We start from the raw sequence: 25,013 nt of genomic DNA, 5'->3' as shown, positions 1-25,013 counted from the left end.
AATTATGAACAAACATCAGCATGATGTCACTGCAGCATCACTTTACTCGGGATCAGCAAGGATCAGAGATACTGACCACTATAAAGAGGAAGAGGAAAAGGAGAGAGAGGAGTTCAGTGTAATTCAGGCAGTTGAACACTCACTAATTTACAGTAAATTATTACAGATGATACCAGAGTATTTTCTGATACTGATACCAAGGAAGCAATGAAGAGGAGAGATGAAGCAGCAGCATCACAACTTTCAGGATTCCTGTAACAGCGATTATTCCTCTTATACCACAGCAACAATTAAAAATATCATTTATTAACCAACAAACAATTCAATTCACAGTCCACCAGCTGTGTGTGAGTGTGTGTGTGTGTGTGTGTGTGTGTGTGTGTGTGTGTGTGTGAATCTCACCATGTGATGAAAAGATAAATGATAAATAACATGAAAGTTATATTTATGAAACAGATGAGTCTCTTTCTTTATCTCTTTCTCTCTCTCTTACAGCTTACACCTGAATCAGTGTAAACACAGCAGGGTGTGTCTTGTGACATCATCAGTGGGCAGAGTCTATTTACAACTCCTAGGGTTAAAGGTTCATTTGTATTGTTTTTCCCTCGCTGGAAAATGATTATGGATGTGGTTAGTAAATCTTTAGCAGGATGAGAGTGAGACAGCTGGAGTTGTGATGCAAAGAGTGAGACAGTCTGAGGGGAGAACAGTCGGGTTGGACAGGTGAAACCACAGGAACCGGTTTATATGAGCACGAGTTCAGCTGCGTTCAGTCCTGTGATGACTTCCACAGTCTCTCTGATCTCAGGTAAGCAGCTCTAATTACTCCGGTCTGATCTCAGGTAAGCAGCTCTAGTCACTCAGGTCTGATCTCATGATCGTTCAGTTTAGTGTTTAATTGTTTTAAAGGATTTGTTTTGTTTTGTTGGTTTCAGGAAGAATGAACTGTATTTAGACAGTAGCTGTGTTTGATAAAGTCCTGCCATAAAGGTAAGAGATAAAGAAGCACATTTGGACAGAACCTTTTTTTTTTTTCAAAAGTTAAATTTAATTCTGTTATTAGATTTTTGTTAGGGTTTAATATTAAAAGATTAAAAGCAGTTTGAGATGCTCTAGTCTCTGAGTGTCATCTGAGTTTGATTATTTTCACATGAACCCATGAACTAAAATGATAGAATTTATTATCCTATATTTAATGTAACTTATTTAATGTATTATTATTATTATTATTATTATTATTATTATTATAGCTTTCTATTTTAGTTGTTTGTTATTTAACAGTTTCTAGTTATTTGATATGATCTGACACATTCAGAGATGCCTGTTCATTAGTTTTGGCACTGGGAACACACTTTATTACAAAATGTTCATGATTTTGTTTTGGAGTGAAGCTGATTTGTACCATAAATAAAATGACAGTGAAATTTACTCTGTCACCTTAGCTTGTGTCACCTTCACTGTTTGCCATGACGGCTCCTGTGCCGAAGCCGAGAACCCGGTACATGCTCGGGAAGAGTTTACGGAGTGGTTCCTCAGAGAGGTGAGCTACACTCACATGGAGATGTGTTACTGCATCATTGTTATTCATATTATTATCTGGAACACCTTTTTTGATTAGTTATTAATTATAGAACCGTTTTCTGTTCGTGTTCTTCAGCAGTAACGTGGCTCAGGATGAACCCAAGACAGAAAATAAAATATCTGAAGTGACCGGCCCAGGTACGTTTTATTATTTAATCATGATATATAAAAGAAAAAAAAACACCCACAGCACAACAGTGACATCTGCTTAATGGAATGCTGATGTGTTTATGGATTACTGAGAGAACCGGAAAAACCACACACATTGTTTGCACAGAGATTATAGTTGGAGATGATTGTTGTGTGAAACCACACAAGGGCAAAAAAACTCAGTAAAGAAGCCAAATTCTTCCACAGTGTGTGTTAACAAAAGCTGAAGACATCAGAAGGAAGTTGTGATGGATTATTAAAAAGCTTCTCAGGGTTCTTTTTCAGCAGCTGTCCTGGTTTGGTTCTCTGAGAGTCTTATGATTCTTCCCAATTGTTGTTGTATAAGAGAAATAAAAAACTGCTGTTGTAAGAAAATAATTACCTTCAGGGTGGTAACAGTAGCTCGGCTTCATCACAGCGTCACTCTGTGTTTTTCTGTAACACACACAGTGTTTATTAGGTATGCAGCATGTGTTATAGCTGTAAAACACACATTCTGATAACACAAGACATGAAGAACGAGTTTTTGCTTTTGTTTTGTCAGAACTGAACGGTGGCTCGTGCTTCATTCCTGCTGATCTTCCTGAGCTTAAAGAGACAGACGACACAGACGGAGGAGACGTATTGGAGAGGTACGTGTGGCCACCTTCGCCTCCTCAAAGCTCCTCAGCGTCTGATGATGAGGATATTAAAAGTTTATCAGAATCAGTGAAGGAGTGTGTTACCTCTGATTCCTCGGCTGACGAGTACCCGACGACGCCCTTCACCCCACAGTCAGACACAAGTTTTAACATCCCTCCTCTTAAAGAATGTAAAAACTCCATGAACGCGGAAAGGTGGGTAAGAATACTGGTGTAGTCAAATGAAACCATACATGCTGCAGAAATCTCGCTGAGAGTGCACTGATCCACTGGTTTTTCTTTCTCTTTTTTTTAACAGTGCTCCTCAGGTGAATAATTCTCAGTCTAAAAATACAGATCCATTAAAGCCAGAAGTACTGAAGAGACCGGATCATCCTCCCGCCCCTAAGAGACCACGGTGAGAGGAGAACCATAGTGCATATATGTATGAGTGTAAGGAGGTTAGGGTTTAGAGACCCAGATAAGAAGAGTTATTTACTTCAGTTCAGTTTTATTTTAACAGCACTTTTAACAAAAAACATTTAGATAAAGATCTAGATCCCCTAACGGAGTAAGTTATGGGTTAATGTCTCCAAAGCAGTTAAGGTCTTGGAGATGTTATGGGTTAGGATCTTGCTCAAGAACCCAGGTGTGGCAGGTGAAGGTGTTGGTGCTGGAACCTTCTGGGACAGGACACGGTCCTGATCAGTCATTGTGAAGGTTAAGGATTATGGTGTGGTTAGTGGAGGGTTTAACAGCCCAGGCAGGTCAGAGATTGTTAAGGATTAATTGGAGGTCAAGGGTCTTGCTCAAGAACTGAGTTGGAGCAGGATGATTACTGCAGCAGGTACACTCTGCTACCAGTATTGGGATTGAACTCACATCCTTGTGGTTATGAATGCAGGTCTGTAACTTACTGAACTATTCTTCATCTGGGAATTGCATCCAGACACAAGATCAGCCATTGTATAGGTTAAAGGTTGTGGAACAGTTAGGGGTTATGACTTGGCTCAGTTAGGTCCTAAAGGTTAGGGTTCAGGGGTGGTAAAGGGTCTTTCTCAAGGCTCCAGTGATGGGACTGGAACCTTCTGGTACAGGTCACATTGTAAAGAATAAGATCTTAGAGTGGTTAGGAGTTATGTCCCCTGAATTAGTTAAAGGTTAAGAGCCCTTGATCAGTTAAGACTGAGTGGTGGCATTGGTTCTTCCTCTGACTCTGTCAGTCTTGAGACTTGAGCACACAACATTATGGTTACAGGTACAGAAGCATTACTGTGGCACCATTTGAAAGTGATGGGTTACAGGTTACATTGGGGCAGTTAGGTCCTGGAAGGTTAGGGTTCAGGACTAGTTAGGGGTTAAAGGCTCTTGGATCAGGTATATCAGGACAGAGTGGTGGAACAGGTGAAACTCCTCCATCAGTGGGCACTCTCCATTAAACTCTGCTAGTTGTGGGACTAAATCCTTTAAGTTACAGATGGAGAGCCTTCTTATCCACTGAGCTAACACAACTCCTTTTACTTGGGCTGAACCTATCCTGGTAGCAGAATTAATTTCTGGTCACAGGGTTAACCAGGGTACAGAGTAAAGGAATGAGAAGTTAAGGTCTGCTCAATGTTCATTTGATTTGTACCCCCTTGTTAAAGTCCCTTGTTCCTCATGGTTCTCTAGTGCCGCTACCATCCGTGTTAGCCGGAGGAAATTGTCAGGAGCAGCAGGGAACGGCGTCCAGCCTGAAGAGAACTCCCACAGAGAGAGTGCCGTATCACGCTCCAGCTGGCTGGATGTCTGGAAGGGCCGCAAGTAACTAACGCTTTAGCATTTTCACTTTCACAATGTTCTTATGATCATGTCACTTAGAGCTGGGTTCATATTGTCTCAATATCACAAGAAATTGTGTCAGAAAGCTCAAGCAGCTGAAAATGTGAACAGAACTTGAACTGTTGCTCCAGGAATGCTCATCACTCAGCAACATCTAATGCATAGGGATTAGATAAAGCCTGACACAAAAGGAGAATCATCACAACACAATGTTCTTATGTCAGTGTTTATATATTGTGATATGATGATTTGAGTGTATTGCCCCATCCTCACCCTCACTCAGGCCCCTCCCACTGCAGTTCAGTCTAATACAATGTGTTGTTTATTTCTTATTCCTAAAGACACAATGTGCTGTGGACCACGTTTGACGGTCAGGTGATGTCTCTGTATAAGAAACGCACGGTGAGATTATAAAACCGTTCATAATACGTTATGAAACCGTTATAAAACATTTTATACCTGTGTATGGTGATCGGAGCTGATTCTGAGAAATCACTGCACAAATTCCTAAAATAGTTTTGTTTGTGATTCATGTGTAATACAGATAAACCAGTCTTCACCTCAACACACACTCACTACACACTGTAATTAAACCTCTTTCTTTTCTTTCTTTCTTTCTCTCTCATTCTCTTTGTTTATTTCTTCCTTTTAATATAATTTTCCCTACTTCATTCCTTCCATTCTCTTCTCTGTATTTTCTTTCTTTCTTCAGAGTTTCAGAGTTTGTTTCGTGTTTATTCTACTTCCAGAAGACAGGGTCTTTAGTTCTATGCTACTGTATTAGTGAGGAACGATAGAGTCTTGTTAGGAAAAATGTAATCATATGACTGATTGGTAACTGAATTAAACCAAAGCAGATTATTGGTAGTGTGATCAGAGTCTCAGGGAGTCACTGCTTCATATGATGACGTCTTTCACATTATTTTCAGGTGATGATATCATCACATTCTTTTCATGCAGGACAAGTTTTCCGAGTACGTGTTCCACGTGTCGAGCATCACCAACGTGCGTCAGCAGGACCGAGGACGCATCTTCATTTACTTCCACAAGAAGCACTTGGAGTTCATGGCTCACAATGAAGGTGAGAATGATATAGGCGTTCTTTTTCAGCAGCTGTGCTGGTTCGGTTCTCATTAACATTAGCAACATACGGTAGGCCACAGATCAATGCAGTCTCTCCTGGTCATCTGTCATGTCCATTTAGTGGAAAATGTTTTGTGAAAACACCCACAGTGAGTCACGTATAAACACGGGGTGGCTTGTTAATTAGTTTTGGGGAATGTTTCGTGCACAGACGTGAAGACAAGATGGGTGACGTCACTGCTCGCTTCTCGAGGACGAGAACCACCTGCACCTCCTGGTCATCACGGTTCACTGACTATGAAGGAACCGCGTAGCAAAGTTTGTGCCGCCATCTGCGGACACAACCTGTGGATTTACAAGAGCAAAGAGGTAGAGACACGAGAGGATGAGGAAGTGGTGCTCCATTATACATTTATAAATCAATCTGAAATTCATATGCCTATTATATAGTCTGGTTTTGACTCTTTTGACTTCCCACATTATAGCGCTGCAGGAAGCAGAGTGTTATTATAAAGTGCATTTTTCAATCACTCCTCACACAAATCTTACATTTTTAAACAAAGTGTTAAATGATGTCTTTCTACTGAGGTAGAATTCATTTTCGGAATGTTTTGCAGGACTTTAATTTGGGTTTCGGGATGACCTTTGTGCCCATGAATGTGGCGTCGGTACAGCAGACTGGACGTCACAACTTTAGCCTCATTACACCTTATAAAACGTTCAAGTCAGTAACCTCCTGTTCTTTCTGTAGTTATGTTGAAGACCGCAATTGTCATCTTTTCTGCATCTTTGAACAAACATCAAAAACTGTCACTCTTCTTTTTCTGCTTCCTCTTCTTCTTCTTCCTCTTCCGGTCCATTGCTGCATGTTTCAGTTTCTCAGCGGACTCTTCACGAGATTTAATGATGTGGCTGGATCATCTGAACGAGGTGATCCGCAATGCCCTGTCCTGCAATGAGGTGGCGCAGCGCTTGTGGTCGAGTCCCTGGAATAAAGTGTGTGCTGATTGCGGCAGTCCAAACCCAGAGTGGGCCTCCGTCAACCTGTTGATGGTCATCTGTGAGGCCTGCGCAGGTGAGGAAATATCTCCAGTGGAGTTTATGTTCCTGTAAGCAGGAAATGTGCTGGACTTCCTGTTTGGGGTTTTATTAGGAATATATATCAGCCAGAAGTCTCAAACTGAGGAATCGTCACTGCTTTGGAGAGAAAACTGTTTAATTAAATACAGCTGTGAGCCTTGCTTCAACATCTGCATATTAATAAGAGTCAGGGGTCTGCTCATAAATATTAATGACAGTGAAAACAGGCTACGAATTGGAGAGGAAAAGAAAGGAAACAGATTGGAACACATTGTGAATTATTCAATACAGTTTGTTTAAAAATGCAAAGAAAAGCACCATACTACAGTCTGAGCAACAAAAAAAAGGAAAAGATAATAAAGACACTAAATATGCTAAATTAAATAAACAAAATAAAGTGCCTTGTCCTTGTTGCTCTCTGTTCAAAATGGTACATTCATGCTGCACTTCCAATCTACAGTCACACTTTAGTGTATTTAGTGTGTTTATCCCAGTGTTTATCCCAGTGTTTATCCCAGTGTTAATCCCAGTGTTTATCCCAGTTTTTATCCCAGTGTTTATCCCACTGTTAATCCCAGTGTTTATCCCAGTATTAATCCCAGTATTTATCCCAGTGTTAATCTCAGTGTTTACCCCGGTGTTAATCCCGGTGTTAATCCCGGTGTTTATCCCAGTGTCAATCCCAGTGTTTACCCCAATGTTTATCCCAGTGTTTACCCCAGTGTTAATCCCAGTGTTAATCCCAGTTTTATCCCAGTGTTTACCCCAGTGTTAATCCCAGTGTTTATCCCAGTGTTTATCCCAGTTTTTATCCCACTGTTAATCCCAGTGTTTATCCCAGTATTAATCCCAGTGTTTATCCCAGTGATTATTCCAGTGTTTACCCCGGTGTTAATCCCGGTGTTTATCCCAGTGATTATCCCAGTGTTAATCCCAGTGTTTACCCCAATGTTTATCCCAGTGTTTACCCTAGTGTTAATCCCAGTGTTAATCCCAGTGTTAATCCCAGTGTTTATCCCAGTGTTCCAGTATTTTCTGTGTTACACACACTTCGAGTCTCTTCATCCTTGCTCTCATTTTATATACCTGTATTGTTTTACAGGATTTCATCGCATGATGGGGAGCAACAGAGCCAAAGTGCGGAGTCTGAAATTGGACAGTAAAGTGTGGACCGAGCCTCTGCTCCAGGTCAGAAAACTGGACAGACCGCAACCGTAAAACACACACACTGTTAAAAAGGCATGCTTTAATAATATATCAATAATAAACACTGCTAATGTTGGCAGTGCAGATACACAGTCCTGATCTTACAGATCTGCAGGGTTTCACTTTATACTTCTTTATCCTCAAGTGTCTTTAGCTTCTTCTTCTTCTTCTTCTTTTTATATTCAGTGTCTTATCATTTTTGTCCTCCCCTTTCTACTGTACACTTCACCACTCCCTTCACACCTGCTTTATTGTTTTGTACAGTTATATTATATGGTTATACTGACTTGTGTCCTGCTGCAGGAGAGTAAACAAAATGTCATTGTACACGTTGCAACTTGTCTTCTTCTTCTTCATCATCTTCTTCATCTTCTTCATCTTCTTCTGCGTGTGTTACACTAAAATTCTCAGTGATGGTGTGATGAAGCGGATTCCCATAAAGTTATTCTCTATTCTCTCTCCTTTTATTCTCTCTCTATTCTCTCTCTCCCTATTCTCTCTTTATTCCCTCTCTTTATTCTCTCTCCCTTTATTCTCTCTTTATTCCCTCTCTTTATTCTCTCTCTTTTTATTCTCTCTCTCTATTCTCTCTCTTTATTCTCTCTCTCTCTATTCTCTCTTTATTCCCTCTCTCTATTCTCTTTATTCCCTCTCTTTATTCTCTGTCCTTTTATTCTCTCTTTATTCCCTCTCTTTATTCTCTCTCCTTTTATTCTCTCTCTATTCTCTCTTTATTCCCTCTCTCTATTCTCTTTATTCCCTCTATTTATTCTCTCTCCCTTCATTATCTCCCTCTATTCTCTCTCTCTATTCTCTCTCCCTTTATTTTCTCTCCTTTTATATTCTCTCTCTCTATTCTCTCTCCCTTTATTCTCTCTCTCTATTCTCTCTCTTTATTCTCTCTCCCTTTATTCTGTCTCTCTATTCTCTCTTTATTCCCTCTTTTTATTCTCTCTCTCTATTTTGTCTTTATTCTCTCTCTATTCTCTCTCTTTATTCCCTCTCTTTATTCTCTCTCCTCTCTCTCTATTCTCTCTTTATTCCCTCTTTTTATTCTCTCTCTATTCTCTCTTTATTCTCTCTCTATTCTCTCTCTTTATTCCCTCTCTTTATTCTCTCTCTTCTCTCTCTATTTTCTCTTTATTCCCTCTCTTTATTCTCTCTATTCTCTCTATTCTCTCTCTCTATATTCTCTCTTTATTCCCTCTCTTTATTCCCTCTCTTTATTCTCTCTCTATATTCTCTCTTCATTCCCTCTCTTTATTCTTTCACTCTCTCTATTTTCTCTCTTTATTCTCTCTCTCTCTATTCTCTCTATTCTCTCTCTCTATTCTCTCTTTATATTCTCTCTTTATCCTCTCTCTTTATTCTCTCTCATGAAGTTAATAAGAAAATCAAGAATTTAAGAAAAAACGAGCAGTTACTATAGAAACCATAACGTATGAGAGCGCCTGTGATGTGAAGCTGCGCTACTGTCGGAGCCGCTGTTATAGAAAATTAAACACCTTCTGACCAATCACAATCCAGAACTCAATAGTGCTGCTGTATATTTATATAAATAAATAGGCCACACCTCCTGAATCGTGTGCGTTAACTAACAGCATCTCAAACTGTTAGTTAAACAGGAAGTTTAAGAAGAACAGTAAGCAGTAAGAAGTGCTGGAACGGTGTTGGAGAAGCTCTGTGCTGATAATGACATGTGTTCTCTCTGTACAGCTGTTTGTGCTTTACGGGAACAAAGCTGGCAATAATGTGTGGGGTCACAATGTCCCGGCGGTGGATCAGATCCGCCCTGACGCCGGGCAGCAACAACGGGCCGCTTTCATCAAAGCCAAGTACTGCAACGGTCTTTACCGCAGAGCGCATCCTCTTGCCTCCAGCCAGACGCTCCTCAACCAGGTCTGTCTCCAAGTGTCTCTAACAGTGTCTAGTTTAGAGTTCTGATCGATAGTGAATGGACTGTAAGTAATATATACAAGTGAGCTGCAGACTCTGCCCCCAATGAGAACAGCTTCAGAGCCCCGCCCACTACATGGGTTTGTTTGGAGACTCGGAGAGTGAGTTATAAGTGTTTTGTTTAAAGTGCAGTTCACATTACACACTGCTGCTTTAAAACTGAAACACCTCACTGGTCAGTGACGTGTGTACACACGCTTAACTTACCACCCCAGTGTGTGTTGTGTTTTTCCACTGTAGAGGTTGTGTGAAGTGGTGTGTGGACCTGATGTGGAGGAGACACTCTCACTGCTGTGTTCAGGAGCCAAGGTTCTGGGTGGAGATTCTTCATCAGCCATCACGCTGGCGGAAAAAGCCGGACAGGCTCTACAGACCGAGCTACTCCGACACAACGAGTTCATAGGTGAGACCCGGAGACCCGGAGACACGGTGGGATTTAAACTCACAACCTTTTACTGATAATAACAATAACAACACTAACACTAACAATGTTTTCCAAAATTTTATTATTTTTAAAACATCAGCTCACATCTGTGTGTATTACAGAAACTCCTGACTTTGACCAGCAGAGACAGATGAGAGAGCAGACAGGTAAAACACACACACTGTTTATTACTTACTAAAACATTGTATGTTTCTATTATTACAACTCTGTATGTGTGTGTGTGTGTGTGTGTGTGTGTGTGTAGGATTAGAGGAGCTCCATGGCAGGCTGGATGATGAGCGTTTCCTCTTCTCTCAGGAGACCGAGTCAGCTGCATGTGATGTTCTCGACCTGAGAGAGGTCATCTCTGTGTTCAATCAATCAGGGTGAGAACAGTGTGTGTGTGTGCGTGCACGTGAGGTAACTCTTTATACTGACTTTGGTTGGAATAGCAGAACTATTCTGCGATGTCGGAGTAGAGCTTCATCACAAATGCTACAGAACACACACTCTGTTCTAGTAAGATATTCATTGTGTGTGTGTGTGTGTGTTACAGTCAAACACATGAGTTTGAGATTCTGACACTGACAGACAATCTCACCTGTTCTGCGGACACACAAGACCAGCTGCTCAATCACCTGCAGCACATTGTCAAGGTAACTAACACACACACACACACACACACACACACACACACACACACTGTTGGATTACTGATGACGCCCCCACTCGTGTTCAGGTGGTGATTCCTGGCCCCCTGTTGGAGGCGGAGCTTGTTGGGGTGATGGGCGTGTCCCGGTTGTCTCTGAGAGAAGGAAGTGGACTTCAGTACACTGAGGTTTGGGTGACGATCCGACCGGGGGAAATCTTAATCTATCCCTTACACACACAAACACCCCGGACCTCCATCATCCTCAACCAACACACATACTACAGTGAGTATAAACACACACACCAGCTAAAACTAATGCTGATTTTGAAAACTAATTAGTAAAACTAATGCTGATTTTGTTATAATGTTGTTGTAGTCATAATATCACACTCACCTAATCTTCATCTCAACATGTTAATGAGCTGTTGTGTGTTGTGTTTGTGTACATAGGTGTGTGTTGTGTTAATGACGTGTTTTGTGTTGTTTGTGCAGGTGTGTGTTGTGTTAATGAGGTGTTGTGTGTTGTTTGTGCAGGTGTGTGTTGTGTTAATGAGGTGTTGTGTGTTGTGTTTGTGTACATAGGTGTGTGTTGTGTTAATGAGGTGTTGTGTGTTGTGTTTGTGTACATAGGTGTGTGTTGTGTTAATGAGGTGTTGTGTTAATGAGGTGTGTGTTGTTTGTGCAGGTGTGTTGTGTTAATGAGGTGTTGTTTGTGCAGGTGTGTGTTGTGTTAATGAGCTGTTGTGTGTTGTGTTTGTGTACATAGGTGTGTGTTGTGTTAATGAGCTGTTGTGTGTTGTTTGTGTACATAGGTGTGTGTTGTGTTAATGAGGTGTTGTGTGTTGTTTGTGCAGGTGTGTGTTGTGTTTGTGTACATAGGTGTGTGTTGTGTTAATGAGGTGCTGTGTTAATGAGGTATGTGTTGTTTGTGCAGGTGTGTTGTGTTAATGAGCTGTTGTGTGTTGTGTTTGTGTACATAGGTGTGTGTTGTGTTAATGAGGTGTTGTTTGTGCAGTTGTGTTGTGTTAATGAGGTGTTGTGTGTTTGTGCATGTGTGTGTTGTGTTAATGAGGTGTTGTGTGTTTGTGCAGGTGTGTGTTGTGGTAATGAGGTGTTGTGTTAATGAGGTTTTTTTTGTGTGTGTGTGTGTGTGTGTGTACACAGGTGTGTGTAAGTTGGAGAACACAGTGGAGGTGACTACAGCAGAGAAGTGAGTGTTGTTCTAATGGAAGGGCGGTGCTTCTAATTAGCATATTTCATATTTAATTCGCATATTCATGTATTTTCTCCTCCCATCAGGACGGTGTATCTTCAGTTTGAGCGTGATGAGAGCTGCAGCAAATTTTACACTCTGCTCTCCAGCGCCGCCTCCAGCGACAGGAAGTCAGATCATCACTCCTTGTACACACTTCCTGCGGCGGTTAGTGGGCGTGTTCCTCCTGAGGTGCAGCGCTGCATCTCTCACATCACGCTGTACGGTGAGAAAATCAATAAATCAATAATACAGATATTAAACTCTCTCATACAATAACACCACCTGAGGAACCTGGGATGATTTCACTTCCTGTTCCTGTGTCAGGAGCCTTTAGGATGAGCATGTCACTGATTGGTCAAACGTTGTCCATACACAATGGCTGCCATTTTTAATAATGTGTATAGTTTAGTTAATAACATGCTTCATGCTTTACTACGGTAACAAGCTACTGAGAAACATTTAATGAAGCCTCATTGCTTTCATAACTACCTCATAAGTTGAGTGAAAATGGTCATGTGAAGAAATTCTGCTCTCTGATTGGTCAAATATATAAACATTTATAAATGAAAGAGGAGGAGAAGCCACAAGTTTCATCTATAGAACATGAACATGTGTGTGTATATGTGTGTGTGTATTAGGCCTGAAGGTGGAGGGTTTGTACCGCTGCTGTGGGTCGGTGGTTAAGGTTGCGGAGTTGGTGGAGAAGCTGCGTAAGGCTCCAGACGATGTTGTTTTGGAGACAAATGAAGTGTCTGTACAGGAAGTAGCAGGAGCGCTGAAGCACTTCCTTCGCAACTCACCTCAACTCATCCCATCATCTGAGAGAGAGGGGTGGGTCAAAGCGGCAGGTAACACACACACACACACACACACACACACACACAGCTGAGGCTCTAATTTGCACAGAATCAGCTTGTGTAACAGTGTAAATTTGCTGTTCCCTCAAAATAACTCATCACACAGCCAGTAATGTCTAAACCGCTGGCAACAAAAGTGAGTACACATCTAAGTGAAAATGTCCAAATTGGGCCCAAAGTGTCAATATTTTGTGTGGCCACCATTATTTTCCAGCACTGTCTTAACCCTCTTGGGCATGGAGTTTACCAGAGCTTCACAGGTTGCCACTGGAGTCCTCTTCCACTCCTCCATGATGACATCACGGAGCTGGTGGATGTTAGAGACCTTGTGCTCCTCCACCTTCCGTTTGAGGATGCCCCACAGATGCTCAATAGGGTTTAGGTCTGGAGACATGCTTGGCCAGTCCATCACCTTCACCCTCAGCTTCTTTAGCAAGGCAGTGGTCATCTTGGAGGGGTGTTTGGGGTCGTTATCATGCTGGAATACTGCATACTGATCATGCTCTGCTTCAGTATGTCACAGTACATGTTGGCATTCATGGTTCCCTCAATGAACTGTAGCTCCCCAGTGCCGGCAGCACTCATGCAGCCCCAGACCATGACACTCCCACCACCATGCTTGACTGTAGGCAAGACACACTTGTCTTTGTACTCCTCACCTGGTTGCCGCCACACACGCTTGACACCATCTGAACCAAATAAGTTTATCTCGGTCTCATCAGACCACAGGACATGGTTCGAGTAATCCACGTCCTTAGTTTGCTTGTCTTCAGCAAACTGTTTTCTTGTGCATCATCTTTAGAAGAGGCTTCCTTCTGGGACGACAGCCATGCAGACCAATTTGATGCAGTGTGCGGCGTATGATCTGAGCACTGACAGGCTGACCCCCCACCCTTCAACCTCTGCAGCAATGCTGGCAGCACTCATACGTCTATTTCCCAAACACAACCGCTGGATATGACGCTGAGCACGTGCACTCAACTTCTTTGGTCGACCATGGCAAGGCCTGTTCTGAGTGGAACCTGTCCTGTTAACCCGCTGTATGGTGTTGGCCACCGTGCTACAGCTCAGTGTCAGGGTCTTGGCAATCTTATAGCCTAGGCCATCTTTATGTAGCACAACAATTCCTTTTTTCAGATCCTCAGAGAGTTCTTTGCCATGAGGTGCCATGTTGAACTTCCAGTGACCAGTATGAAGGAGTGTGAGAGCGATGACACCAAATTTAACACACCTGCTCCCCATTCCTCACCTGAGACCTTGTAACACTAACAAGTCACATGACACCGGGGAGGGAAAATGGCTAATTGGGCCCAATTTGGACATTTTAACTGAGGGGTGTATTCACTTTTGTTGCCAGCGGTTTAGACATTAATGGCTGTGTGTTGAGTTATTTTGAGGGAACAGCAAATTTACACTGTTATACAAGCTGTACACTCACTACTTTACATTGTAGCAAAGTGTCATTTCTTCAGTGTTGTCACATGAAAAGATATAATCAAATATTTACAAAAATGTGAGGGGTGTACTCACTTTTGTGAGATACTGTACGTTAGGAAAAAACACAATGAGGTGGTGATGTGAAGTGACGCGGAGGTCGTTACACTTCGGGTCTGCATTATTCAATTACCACCTCAGGACATTGTTCAGATGTTTTATTTCAAGACATTTGTCAGGTTTTTGTCCTTAAAACGCTTTTGTGTGTGGGACTACTTTATTACACGTCTCATCTCAAGCCTCTGGTGCTCATCGCACACCACCATTTTATATGCAGTTACTGGGGAGAGAGAGTTCACGTGTTTTTGGTTTAATGCTGATAATATAAAAATATAACAAATAAATAAATAAATATTGATGCTTGTTCATCTGCTTTTCTGTCTCATTACTACAAGCAACCTCTCGCGCTCTCTCTAATAACTGCATATCAATGTCTTAATATAAAATATCAATTATTATATAACTCCCCACCCCAACAGAACCGATGGTGTTGTTAAGTTTGTGTGATGTGGTAAATGTGTGTGTGTGTTTCAGCTCAGACTGATCTCAGTAACCGACTGCAGGAGTATTGCAGATTGGTGAAACATCTTCCTCCTGACAACAGGGCCCTACTGTCTACCCTGTTCAATCACCTCTACATGTAATACCACACCCTACACACCTCACCTGTCTGTCTCCCTCTTATCAGTGTCTGTGCACTTGTATCTCTCTCTGTCTGCTGATCTATCCATCTGATTGTAAACCCAGTTCTTTGAGTTGTTGTGTTTATCCAATTTGTTTTACCTGACACTGTGTGTACACAGCATGCAGCTCTACAGTCAGGTGAACAAGATGACTGCAAAGAACCTAGCAGTGGTCTTTGTTCCCACGCTGTTTGAGGATTTGGCCATGAACATAAACATGGTGAATCTGACGAGAGAGCTCATCGTCCATCACACAGCTGTCTTCCTGGTGAGGGTTCAATCATCTCCCATATCACTGATCATGTGTGTGTGTGAGAGCTGTAAAACACTCCAAATCCACTGTACACACACCAGCATCAGCTGTAAAGCTGGGTTCAGACATTTCAGAGTGACTTATAGTCTGAGAAATACAGTAATGATTGAAACATTCAGAACTGAGTTGCATAATAAATAATAATAATAATAATTAATAAATCAGTGGTGAGGTTTAATAAAAGGTGTTTAATGTGCGTGTGTGTGTGTATAGAGTAAAGATGAAGCTCCAGAGGATGATGTAATGATCACTGCGCTGTGAAGGAGAAATAACGGCATCCTCGCTGGGATCCTGCTGCACTTATATACACACGTTTACAGTAAACGTCAGCAGCACTGAAAACTCTCAATCATTATTTCTGCTTTGATTTACTTTATAAAGATTATAAAGAGTGTTTGTTTTCTGTGTAATTTAAAGACGGACATAATAACAAGCAAAAGGAGAATGTGACAAATTCACTGAACTCAGTTTTACCTCTTTATTACTCAATCTGTTATCATTCTGATGCTAATATTTATACACAAACACTCCATGTATTGAATAAAAGCCTTTTTTGCCAATTAACATGGTGGGATGTCAGTGTTGTGTGTGAAACCACATGACAAATGACTGCATGAAGAAAAATGTGTTAATGTTTACATAACACACAGAAACACATCTCTCTCTCTCTCTCACACACACACACACACACACACACACACACACACACACACAGACAGACACAGACAGACACAGACACACACAGAGTCAGGTGTATTATTAGCATATAGTTTACTGGTGATCTGATGTGTTTACTCAGACAATGTGTGATCACATCTGCATTTCAGTAAATCACGGCACGCACGTTTTAATATTTCGGCCTCTTCACATCCACCCTGAAACACAGACGTGAATTTAATTACAGCGTCATATAAACATGTAGATCTACTGTATGCAATTATATATTCATAACAGAACAATATGACTTTATTAACTCACCCATCAGCCTCCATCTTCTTCCTCTTCTCAATGATCTGAGAATTAAAAGGTAAAATTTGTGCATAATTGTACATAATTAATAAAAATCTCACCGAAATGCTTGTGCAAGACCACGCTCATTTGCATAAAGAAACACACCCAAATTGCCATACATGGTAAACAGCTTCCCTTTAAAAAGCACGGCAGGCTGCTCGCCACGGAACAGGACAAAGTCTAAGACGATGAACTTCACGGATAATGATGTAAAGATACTGCTGCATGAAGCAGAGCGAAACAAACATGGTTTATCTGGCACTTTTATGTGTAGTTTAGTCTAAATAAATACGATTAAAAAAGGTTTTATGAATAAGTGTGCACATTTTATTTCCCTAATTACACAATGAAACTATTCCGCTGCTGGGTTTAGAAATGTAATGTACTGCAGCGTGAGCAATCGGAGAGAAGGCAAAACGCGTCGTTATTTAACTCGGAGTTAAAGCTCTAGAACAGATCATCTCAAACTGCACTGGACTGATGATCCTCTTGGCACTCTCAGCACAGAGTTTCCACTGCTGATGGTGTGTGTAGAACTGTGTGTGTGTGTGTGTGTGTGCATGAGACGATGTGTAAAGACTCACAGCGCTGATTTTCTTCCACTGCCGGTCCAGCTCTGCTTTTTCGTTGGTCTCTTTAAAACGACGCGTCTTTCTGCCCTCAGACATTTTAATTCCGTACTGAAACGCAGCCCTAAGCAACACACACACAGCAGCACCAGAGATTAATAAGAACTAGAGACATGTGTGTTTGTGGAGTGTGAGTGATTGTTTAAAATGATTAATGACCATTATTGATAATAAAAATAAATAAGCAACAGAAGACAATTCATCTGTGTGTTTTTGTTGAATGAGAGACATCAGCTGGCAGAGAGAGAGACAAAGAGACAGAGAGAGAGAACCAGATCCCAAATCAGATCTCCAATCACTTCCTGTTTACCCCTACATAGGGTGTAATATAAAGAAGCTGAGCCTAGGGCCCCTCATACATAGTGTAGAACAGCATTTGAGGTACAGCCCCCCCCCAAAAAAATACATTTTTAAATCAACAATCAGACTTCTCACTAAAGTTCTGGCACCCTCAGCTGTGTTTGGGTGAGCAGGTAGCCATTAGGTTCCTCTGTGTGTGAGAGCACTTACTTTGGTAAAGCCTCCTTGTTGTTCATGTAGTCACTGTATTCCTCCTGTGTGTCGAAGTCCCAGCGGCCCAGCGGTCCCTTCTTATTGCCCTGATATACACACACACGGACGCTTTATACTGTTTTTACAGTAACTGTAACAGCTATAACAGGTGAATGCCACATTCTCTCTCTCTCACACACACTCTGCACTCACTTGGTCCATCTTACTGTAGTCGACCTCTTCATCACTGTCCACAGCCAGGTCATCCATCCTACACACACACACCAGATGAAAACAGTGTTTCAGGATTTTATGAGGATCAGTGTGCCTATATGGCTATGTGTGTGTGCGTGTGTGTGTGCATGTGTGCGTATATACTCACGTAGCAGGGTAACACTCAGCGTAACTGTTGGACATCCCGAAGAAATCTCCCAAATGTTTCTTCTCCTCACGTCTCGTCCCAGCTGTGTGGAGCGGTTAAGGACGTAAACAAACAAACAGATGAAGACATGACAAGCTGAGTGAACATCAGCTAGGTGTGTGTGTGTGTGTGTGTGTGTAAATAAAGAAAGGATATGTTTGCTGCCAGTCTGCTGCAGCAGCTCCTGCAAATTTCTCATTAATGAGTTTCAGCTGGTCTTTCACTGATCCTGGACCTGTACAGACAAACGATGGGACACAAGCACACCAATGTCAAACTCCTACAGAACTCAGCAAAGTTCTCAGCCAAGATAATCTTATATAAATAATTAAAAAAAAAGAAGTTAAGAAAAAAAAGACAGAAAATTAGAAACAGTAGTATGATTATTTTAGGTAGTTACTGACAGTGTCCTCCAGGTGGCAGTGCTGCAAACAGCTGGATTACACTAACATCCTGCACTGAGCTACACTGCGCTTTTTATTTCATTTTATTTAGTAACATATGACCTGAGTATATTATACTGTTCCTGTCATTTATTAACTCACCATGATGCTCTCTCACACACACAGACACACAGAGACACACAGCACCAGAGGAGCAAAATAACTCATTTACCTTTATCCATTTCCACAGGCTGTGGAGAAAAACAAGAGACTGTGGTCAGCAAAACACACACACATACAAACATAATTCTTAATTTCACAAATCCACAAAAAATGTTAGTCAGAAAAACACAGAAGCACCAACACCAAATCCAGATTGTATGAATATGCAAATTAGGAACACATCATTCACTACATGCTCTGCCCCTTTCTACATGTGATACAAAGGTGTGCATTTGCATAGAGGAATCCAAGTGTGAGATGTTCAGTGATTTACAGATTATTGATCAGTGACAGAGCAGCACAGTTCAGGATGTGTGTAATGGTGTGTAGCGGTAGGCAGTGGTATGTAACGGTGTGTAATGGTGGGTAGCGGTGTGTAGCGATACTCATCACCTCATCGTCAGCTCGAGGTTTCTCAAAGTAGCTGTGACGTCGTTTCTCTTCTTCTCGTTCCCGTTCTCTCTCCCTCTCTCTCTCTCTCTCCCGCTCTCTCTCTTTCTCCCGGTAGCGCTCCTTCTCTTTATCCCGCGTGGATTTGGATGTAGTGGGGAGGTAGTCTCCGATGTCATCAAAGATACTGCAGCATCATCGCCATTGCGCGCACACACACACACACACACACACACACACACACACACACACACACACTAACTCAGTGACACACTGCATGTGATCAGTGACACTAGATCTACACTTCAAGGTGTATTAGAGAAGGGAAAAGACTGAGACTCACTTTATGTCAGCTTCAGGGGCTTTACGCTCATCTAGCTTCCCTGAATACAAAAACACCAACAACAATAAACAACAACAACAACAACAATAAACAGCAAACACATATCAGGTTTATGTACACTGCTAAATACAAAAATTAGAAACAGATTAATTTCAGATGGAAACAGAATTACAAAGAAATTTACAGACAGACAGAACTTCAGACAGACCTTTATCTCTCTTTTTGAGCTTCTTGTTGCGTGTCCCCTGTCTCAGGTAGGACAGGATCTGGGTGAGTTTACTGATCACGATGTCATTAGTGGTGAGAGTGGTCTGGGCCTGGACACACACACACACACACACACACACACACACACACACACACACACACACACACGGTTAATTTAGCACAAAAATTCCAAAGAGGCTATTAAGACATGTAACCCATCAGTCCATCAATCTGTCTGACCAAACACCTGTCTATGGATTCTATCGTCTATCCATTCAACTACCGAGTCATCCACCTGTCTCTCTCTCTCTCTACAAGCCTGTATCTGTCTCTCAGGCTGTCTATTTTCTCATCTGTCTCTCTGTTCATCTGTCTGCCTCCCACCTGCATTCCTGTCTGTCTCTCTGCTTATCTGTCTGTCTACATATCAGCCCACATCTCTCAGTGCAGTGTGTAACGTCTGAGCTCAGAGGTGTGTCAGAGGGTCAGTGGGTCGGTACCTCCATGGTCGGACAGTCAGCTTTGCTGCGGATGAGTGTAGTGGGAATGTCCGTGTCTGCGTACTCATCCTCCAGGTCCACCACGTACGCCATCCGCCCCGGCAGGAACAGCTCGTTCCTCTCAATCTGACGCCCCTTAAACAGGATGCGGTAAATGTTCCTTCCTGTGAAACCGTGCACACACACACACACACACACACACACACACACACACGGCTGCCTGTGATAAAGTGTTCAGGACTTATTTCCAACCCAGATGTTAGATTCGTATCAGAACTTTATAATACTGAAATATCTTTAAACGTGAAGAAGTGTACTGTCTGAAGATTCTGTAATACACACACTCACCTAGACGAGTCTTAAACTCAATCTTCTGCTCAGGATCTTCATCTTTCCTACAAAACAGTCATTGGAGAAACTCAGATTAATGTAATGAAACGTATAATATAGTGTAGTGTGTAGAGCTGCAACAACTAATCGAGAAAATCAATAAAGATTGATTTATGAAAATCGCTGTCAATGAATGTTATTATCAATGAGTTGGTCTGTGTGCAGAGCATACAGACCAAAGTTGTGTCCCAAATGAAGTACTATACACTTACACTATGCACTCCTCCGTCTAGTGTATGAAGTGTAGAAGGGTAATATCGTCTCAAATGGAACGTTTTTTTAGTAACCGGAAGTATAAACCAAGTGCTCTAAGGCAGGGGGGCATTTCAGACTTTATAAAGTGGAGCTCGTGTAGCACGGATACACGACAGTGATGCACGAGCACAAATTTGTGTTTATATCCACAATGCTCTAGTGTGTGTGTGTGTGTGGGGCTGGAGAAACTGGTGCGAGTTACTTTAAAGTTTTAGTTTATTGTGATTATATGCTGTATTTATGCTTGCAGTGCAGATTGTAGATCAGCTTGTGGATTTCATTTAAAATAAACAAGAAAAAGCTTTGAATTTTTTTTATCCAATTAATCAAAAAAATAAAATAAATAATCAATCGATTATGAAAATAATTGCTAGTTGCAGCCCTAGTATAGTATGTGTGTGTGTGTGTGCGCGCGAGTGTGTCTGTCAATGTGTGTGTGCATGTCTATACGAGCGTCATACTTGACTTCTTTCTGTGCTTTCTCCATCATGTCCTCCTCCTCTCTCTCCTTACTGGTGATCTCAGCTCTCACCTGAACACCATAGAATGAACACACACACACACACACAAAAACAGCAGGTGAGTATCAGGAGCAAGTTATATCAACACTGTGACTCCTGTAATTATCAGATCATCACTACACCAGACTACAGAGCGTTTCCTCTCACACCATTTACTTCTGAACACGGAGGATGAGGAGATGGAGCTGTTGTGGGCGGAGCTACTGCACTGAACATCTCCGTTGTGCTGATAAAATTAGGACGCGGTCCAGTTACTATTTAAACCCTGACTGATGTTTCTCTCTGCTCACGCTCACAACTACACACAGGCAGGGAGAGTGAACAGATCTGCAAAGTTCTGTGAGGTTCATTAGGTCGAGCTTCATTAGATAGTTTTTGGAGGTTCTGCGCTGAGACTTGCCTTCTGCAGTAGGGCGAAATCCAGACCCTTCACCAAGTGAGTGTGCTCCATATCACCACCCAAGAATTTGGACTCCTGGATCAACTGACGACGTTTTTCTGCTGCTGATTTGTCCCTGTAACACACACACACAGACACAGAGAGAGAGAGAGAGAGAGAGAGAGAGAGAGAGAGAGAGAGAGAGAGTTTGGGTTAATAATGTGAGTGTTTTATACTTTGGTGTGTATTTTGCTTACACACACACACACACACACTTACGCCTCAGCAGTGGGTCCCACAGCTCTGTAATTGGCCGTGGTGCTGATGAGCTCTGTCTCCTCGTAGTCCTTATTGACGCCATCTCGTCTCTCACGGGCGCGGTCTCTGTACTTCTCTGCTAACTCTCGCTCTCTCTCCAGCTCCTGCTGCCGCAGCTTAGCGTAATAACTGCGCGCGCACACACACGTACACACACACACATGCACACAGAGTCTCAATGGCTGCACTTATAGACAATAAGCAGGTGAAATGACTCTCTCTTGGACATCTAGTACACTAGTTAGGGTGCAGGGACTAGTTTCTAAATCCTATATACTCTATTTTATAGAAAAAAATTACGGAGTTTAAAAATAAACGCACCTTTTCTTCTTCCTCCTGCGAGCAGCAGGATCCTCATCCTCGTTATACTCCCGAGGCATTCTGGGAAACAGAGGTGTTACAGATGTAAACAAAGTGCACACAGTGCACTACCTAGGCAATAGAAGCAGTTATGTAGGGCAGGAAGGAACATATAGTCTAGGGCTGCAACTAACGATTATTTTCATCATAATTATTTTTCAATTAATCGGATGGGGTGGGGCAAACTTTCAGTACCATTTTTTTTGTTTATTTAAAATAAAATCCACAAACTGAGTGTTACAAATATAAACTTCAGATTAAAACTTTAGACAACTGTTTGTCCAAAACAGAAAAGAACCCAATACACACACATCAGAATATATATTATTAATTTAGGACTGTAGTTTAATTTGGTGCTTTTTGTGCATCCATAAAAATAATGCATAAATACTATAAATAAAAATAAATAATAATAATTTTATAGTATTTTTTATGGCTGCGCAAAAAGCACCGAATTAAACTACAGTCCTAAACTAATAATAAAAACTCACTTTCACTGCACCTTGTGGTTTCTGTTACTCGCTGCCTTTAGGAATATTATTTTACTTGTGTTTACTTTGATCATGTTTTAATTAGACATTACAGATCTTACTCGCGCTACACTCTGTATCAGCGCGTCTACACTGCACGTGATCAACAACGTGGCCTCGTTACTAACACATCACTTCCGTTATAATAAACGACAGAATTTACACTGCAAGCGTGCAAATACACCATATAATGACAACAAACTTAGATTAAACTAAACATTTTAAGCAGCTTGCACCAGTTTCCCCTGCCCCTTACACACAGTGGAGCATTTTGGATACAAACATAACTTTGTCCTCGTGCATCAGTTTAATTTCCACGGTGTTTAAAATGCACCCTGTCTTACGAGGATTTGGAGGTTACACACTTTCTTCCTCAGTCACGTGACGATTTTGTCTCCGTCTGATGGTGACAGGTCATGTTGGGAATAAAAGGTAACACTGACAGAAAGTAAACTGAAGAAAGTCATTATCGGTGACTCTGGGTGTTTGCTAATTCTAACGTGCGTATGATGTCATGCGCTGTCGTAGCTTATACTTCCGGTTAGTAAAAAAACCGCTAGTGTTATATTTGAGATGATATTACCTTTCTATAATTCATACACTAGACGGTAAAGTGCACAATGTAAGTGTACAGTCCTTCATTTGGGACACAACTTTAATATTTACTCTCCGAAGCGTGTTTTCGGAACAGAAGTAACATAATGAGTAAATCTCCCCCCGTGCCACGTGCAGACCAACTAATCCATAATGAGATTCGTTGACAACGATTTTCATAATTGATTATTATCGATTTTATTGATTAGCTGTTGCAGCTCTAATATAGTGCACTACAAACAGGAAGGAAGCCATGATTATCTGTCTGACTCTACATCGTCTAGATTTTTACTATACAAGTGTATATAAGGAGTAAGATGGAAATAGACTACATAGGGAATAGAAACAACTGCACTGTGTGAGTGAAGGATTCCTACATAGCACACTAAAGCTCTTCTACATGGAGCAGGAAGAGCAATAATAACTCTACTGTATAATATGTAGTGCACAAGATAGACACTGATCATCACTGAGATGATTATATAGACACTTTTAGGAAATAAACCTCAGCCGTACTCATGATGGCGTGATTTTGACGGCGGAGCTGATGAAGGCGTGGCCCGGGGGGTCATCAGGAGTTTCCTGAAGTCCTCATTGGTCAGCTTGGATCTGAAAATGTCGAAGAAGACACAAGGGAGTCAGTGGTGTGTGTTTTATAGTCAGGTGTGATGTACACACTCAGCGGTAAAAACTCACTGTAGAGCCGATCGATGATCCTCCATGTCATGGCCGTCTGGAGCCAGAGGGTTGGAGTACAGCTCCGCTACAGGACACACACACAGTTTAACTGAGAATCAAACAAGACAGCTGATTCCCAAACACCTGCCTACACCTGGAATCACGCCCTACTGACAGATACAGTGCCGGGGGTGCCAAAACGTATTATTCCAACTGTGTGATCTACTTCTGCACTTCTCTTCTTTTCGTGTTGAGGTTCCACTTCATAATGTTATTATTTGTGGAAGGATTTGTGGAAGGATCTGTGGAAGGATATCCGTTGTGGAAGGATTAGCCGCTCAGCAGTATGATACTGAACGTTGCCCAGGGTGCGCCAGGGAAGGCTCCTTCCGTGCACACACATTCACACACTATGGACACTTTGGACATGCCAATCCGCCTACCATGCATGTCTTTGGACTGGGGGAGGAAACCGGAGTACCCGCAGAACGGGGAGAACATGCAAACTCCGCACACACAGGGCCACGGTGGGAATTGAACCCTGGAGGTGTGAGGCGAATGTGCTAACCACTAAGCCACCGTGCGCCCTTCTGGACTGAAATGAAGGAATTCACTTCCCTAATGGACTACAGAGGGACATTACTGATGCCCTGACCTGGAGGAAAAAGGAGTTAATGGACGCTAAACGCAGCGGTCATGAATGTCGTGCCCAATGTAGTGCACTTAAAAGGGAGCAGGAACCATCCAGGATTGAACCATTCAGGATTGAACCGGTCATCTCAAATAACCAATCTCAAATATTTGCCAAATCGCTTACTATTACTCTTTCAGTGTCTGCCGAATATATGTCTGATTACAAATAAATCATTTATAATGAAAGTATTACTACAACACTGCACCTTTAATATATTTCCATACAAATGAGATCCGATGTGTTTGTTTTCAAAAATTCTCCAAAACACTGTGTTAGCAAAACATGCTAACACACATAGCACAGCCACTGCACATTTTACAGCATATAACACACTCAATACACATTTACAGCACACTTACACTCGCGCTCAGGCATGATGACTCCGAGTTCTGCTGCTCTGAGAGCTGTAATTCATAAAAATTCACAAATGTCTCCGGATAATTTCGTGCTAACCGAAAGAGCACCAAAACCCAAATACGAACACGGATTTACACTGCGCATGCGCAACACGCGTCACGCCT

At 41.8% G+C, this 25,013-nt stretch overlaps 2 protein-coding genes across 4 annotated transcripts; one reads left to right on the top strand and one right to left on the bottom strand.

The window, feature by feature from the left end:
- The first annotated feature begins 555 nt into the window (after positions 1–555).
- On the top strand, positions 556–15,739 carry LOC128622343 (arf-GAP with Rho-GAP domain, ANK repeat and PH domain-containing protein 1). Of its 3 annotated transcripts, none has more exons than XM_053648771.1 (25): positions 556–808; positions 936–990; positions 1,443–1,540; positions 1,661–1,719; positions 2,276–2,567; positions 2,671–2,769; positions 4,023–4,154; positions 4,514–4,574; positions 5,133–5,253; positions 5,467–5,624; positions 5,873–5,979; positions 6,131–6,330; positions 7,438–7,523; positions 9,258–9,440; positions 9,738–9,900; positions 10,044–10,088; positions 10,187–10,307; positions 10,478–10,577; positions 10,661–10,856; positions 11,738–11,783; positions 11,873–12,051; positions 12,467–12,676; positions 14,714–14,819; positions 14,983–15,130; positions 15,389–15,739. In XM_053648771.1, the coding sequence occupies exons 3-25, from the start codon at positions 1,467–1,469 to the stop codon at positions 15,434–15,436; spliced, it is 2,934 nt and encodes a 977-aa protein (XP_053504746.1). In that variant the 5' UTR covers positions 556–808; positions 936–990; positions 1,443–1,466; the 3' UTR covers positions 15,437–15,739. The 3 variants fall into 3 exon arrangements, with proteins under 3 accessions (XP_053504746.1, XP_053504744.1, XP_053504745.1); XM_053648769.1 differs by having other exon boundaries at positions 557–808; positions 1,658–1,719; XM_053648770.1 differs by having other exon boundaries at positions 557–842; positions 1,658–1,719.
- Positions 15,640–25,004, bottom strand: ik (IK cytokine). Its single transcript, XM_053648773.1, has 20 exons — positions 24,852–25,004; positions 23,817–23,883; positions 23,637–23,729; positions 21,958–22,017; positions 21,598–21,765; positions 21,340–21,454; positions 20,880–20,950; positions 20,122–20,168; positions 19,774–19,937; positions 19,275–19,383; positions 19,067–19,106; positions 18,727–18,910; positions 18,344–18,362; positions 17,876–17,963; positions 17,690–17,767; positions 17,521–17,578; positions 17,326–17,414; positions 16,771–16,879; positions 16,154–16,188; positions 15,640–16,050 (listed from the first exon to the last, which is right to left on the bottom strand). The coding sequence occupies exons 1-20, from the start codon at positions 24,865–24,867 to the stop codon at positions 16,023–16,025; spliced, it is 1,638 nt and encodes a 545-aa protein (XP_053504748.1). The 5' UTR covers positions 24,868–25,004; the 3' UTR covers positions 15,640–16,022.
- Between the last annotated feature and the right edge of the window lie 9 nt (positions 25,005–25,013).

The sequence above is a fragment of the Ictalurus furcatus genome, chromosome 18 (assembly GCF_023375685.1).
Source record: "Ictalurus furcatus strain D&B chromosome 18, Billie_1.0, whole genome shotgun sequence".
In the NCBI taxonomy this organism is placed as follows: Eukaryota; Metazoa; Chordata; class Actinopteri; order Siluriformes; family Ictaluridae; genus Ictalurus; species Ictalurus furcatus.
Note: the sequence above shows the minus strand (reverse complement) of the source record. Positions and strands in the feature narration are given on the sequence as shown.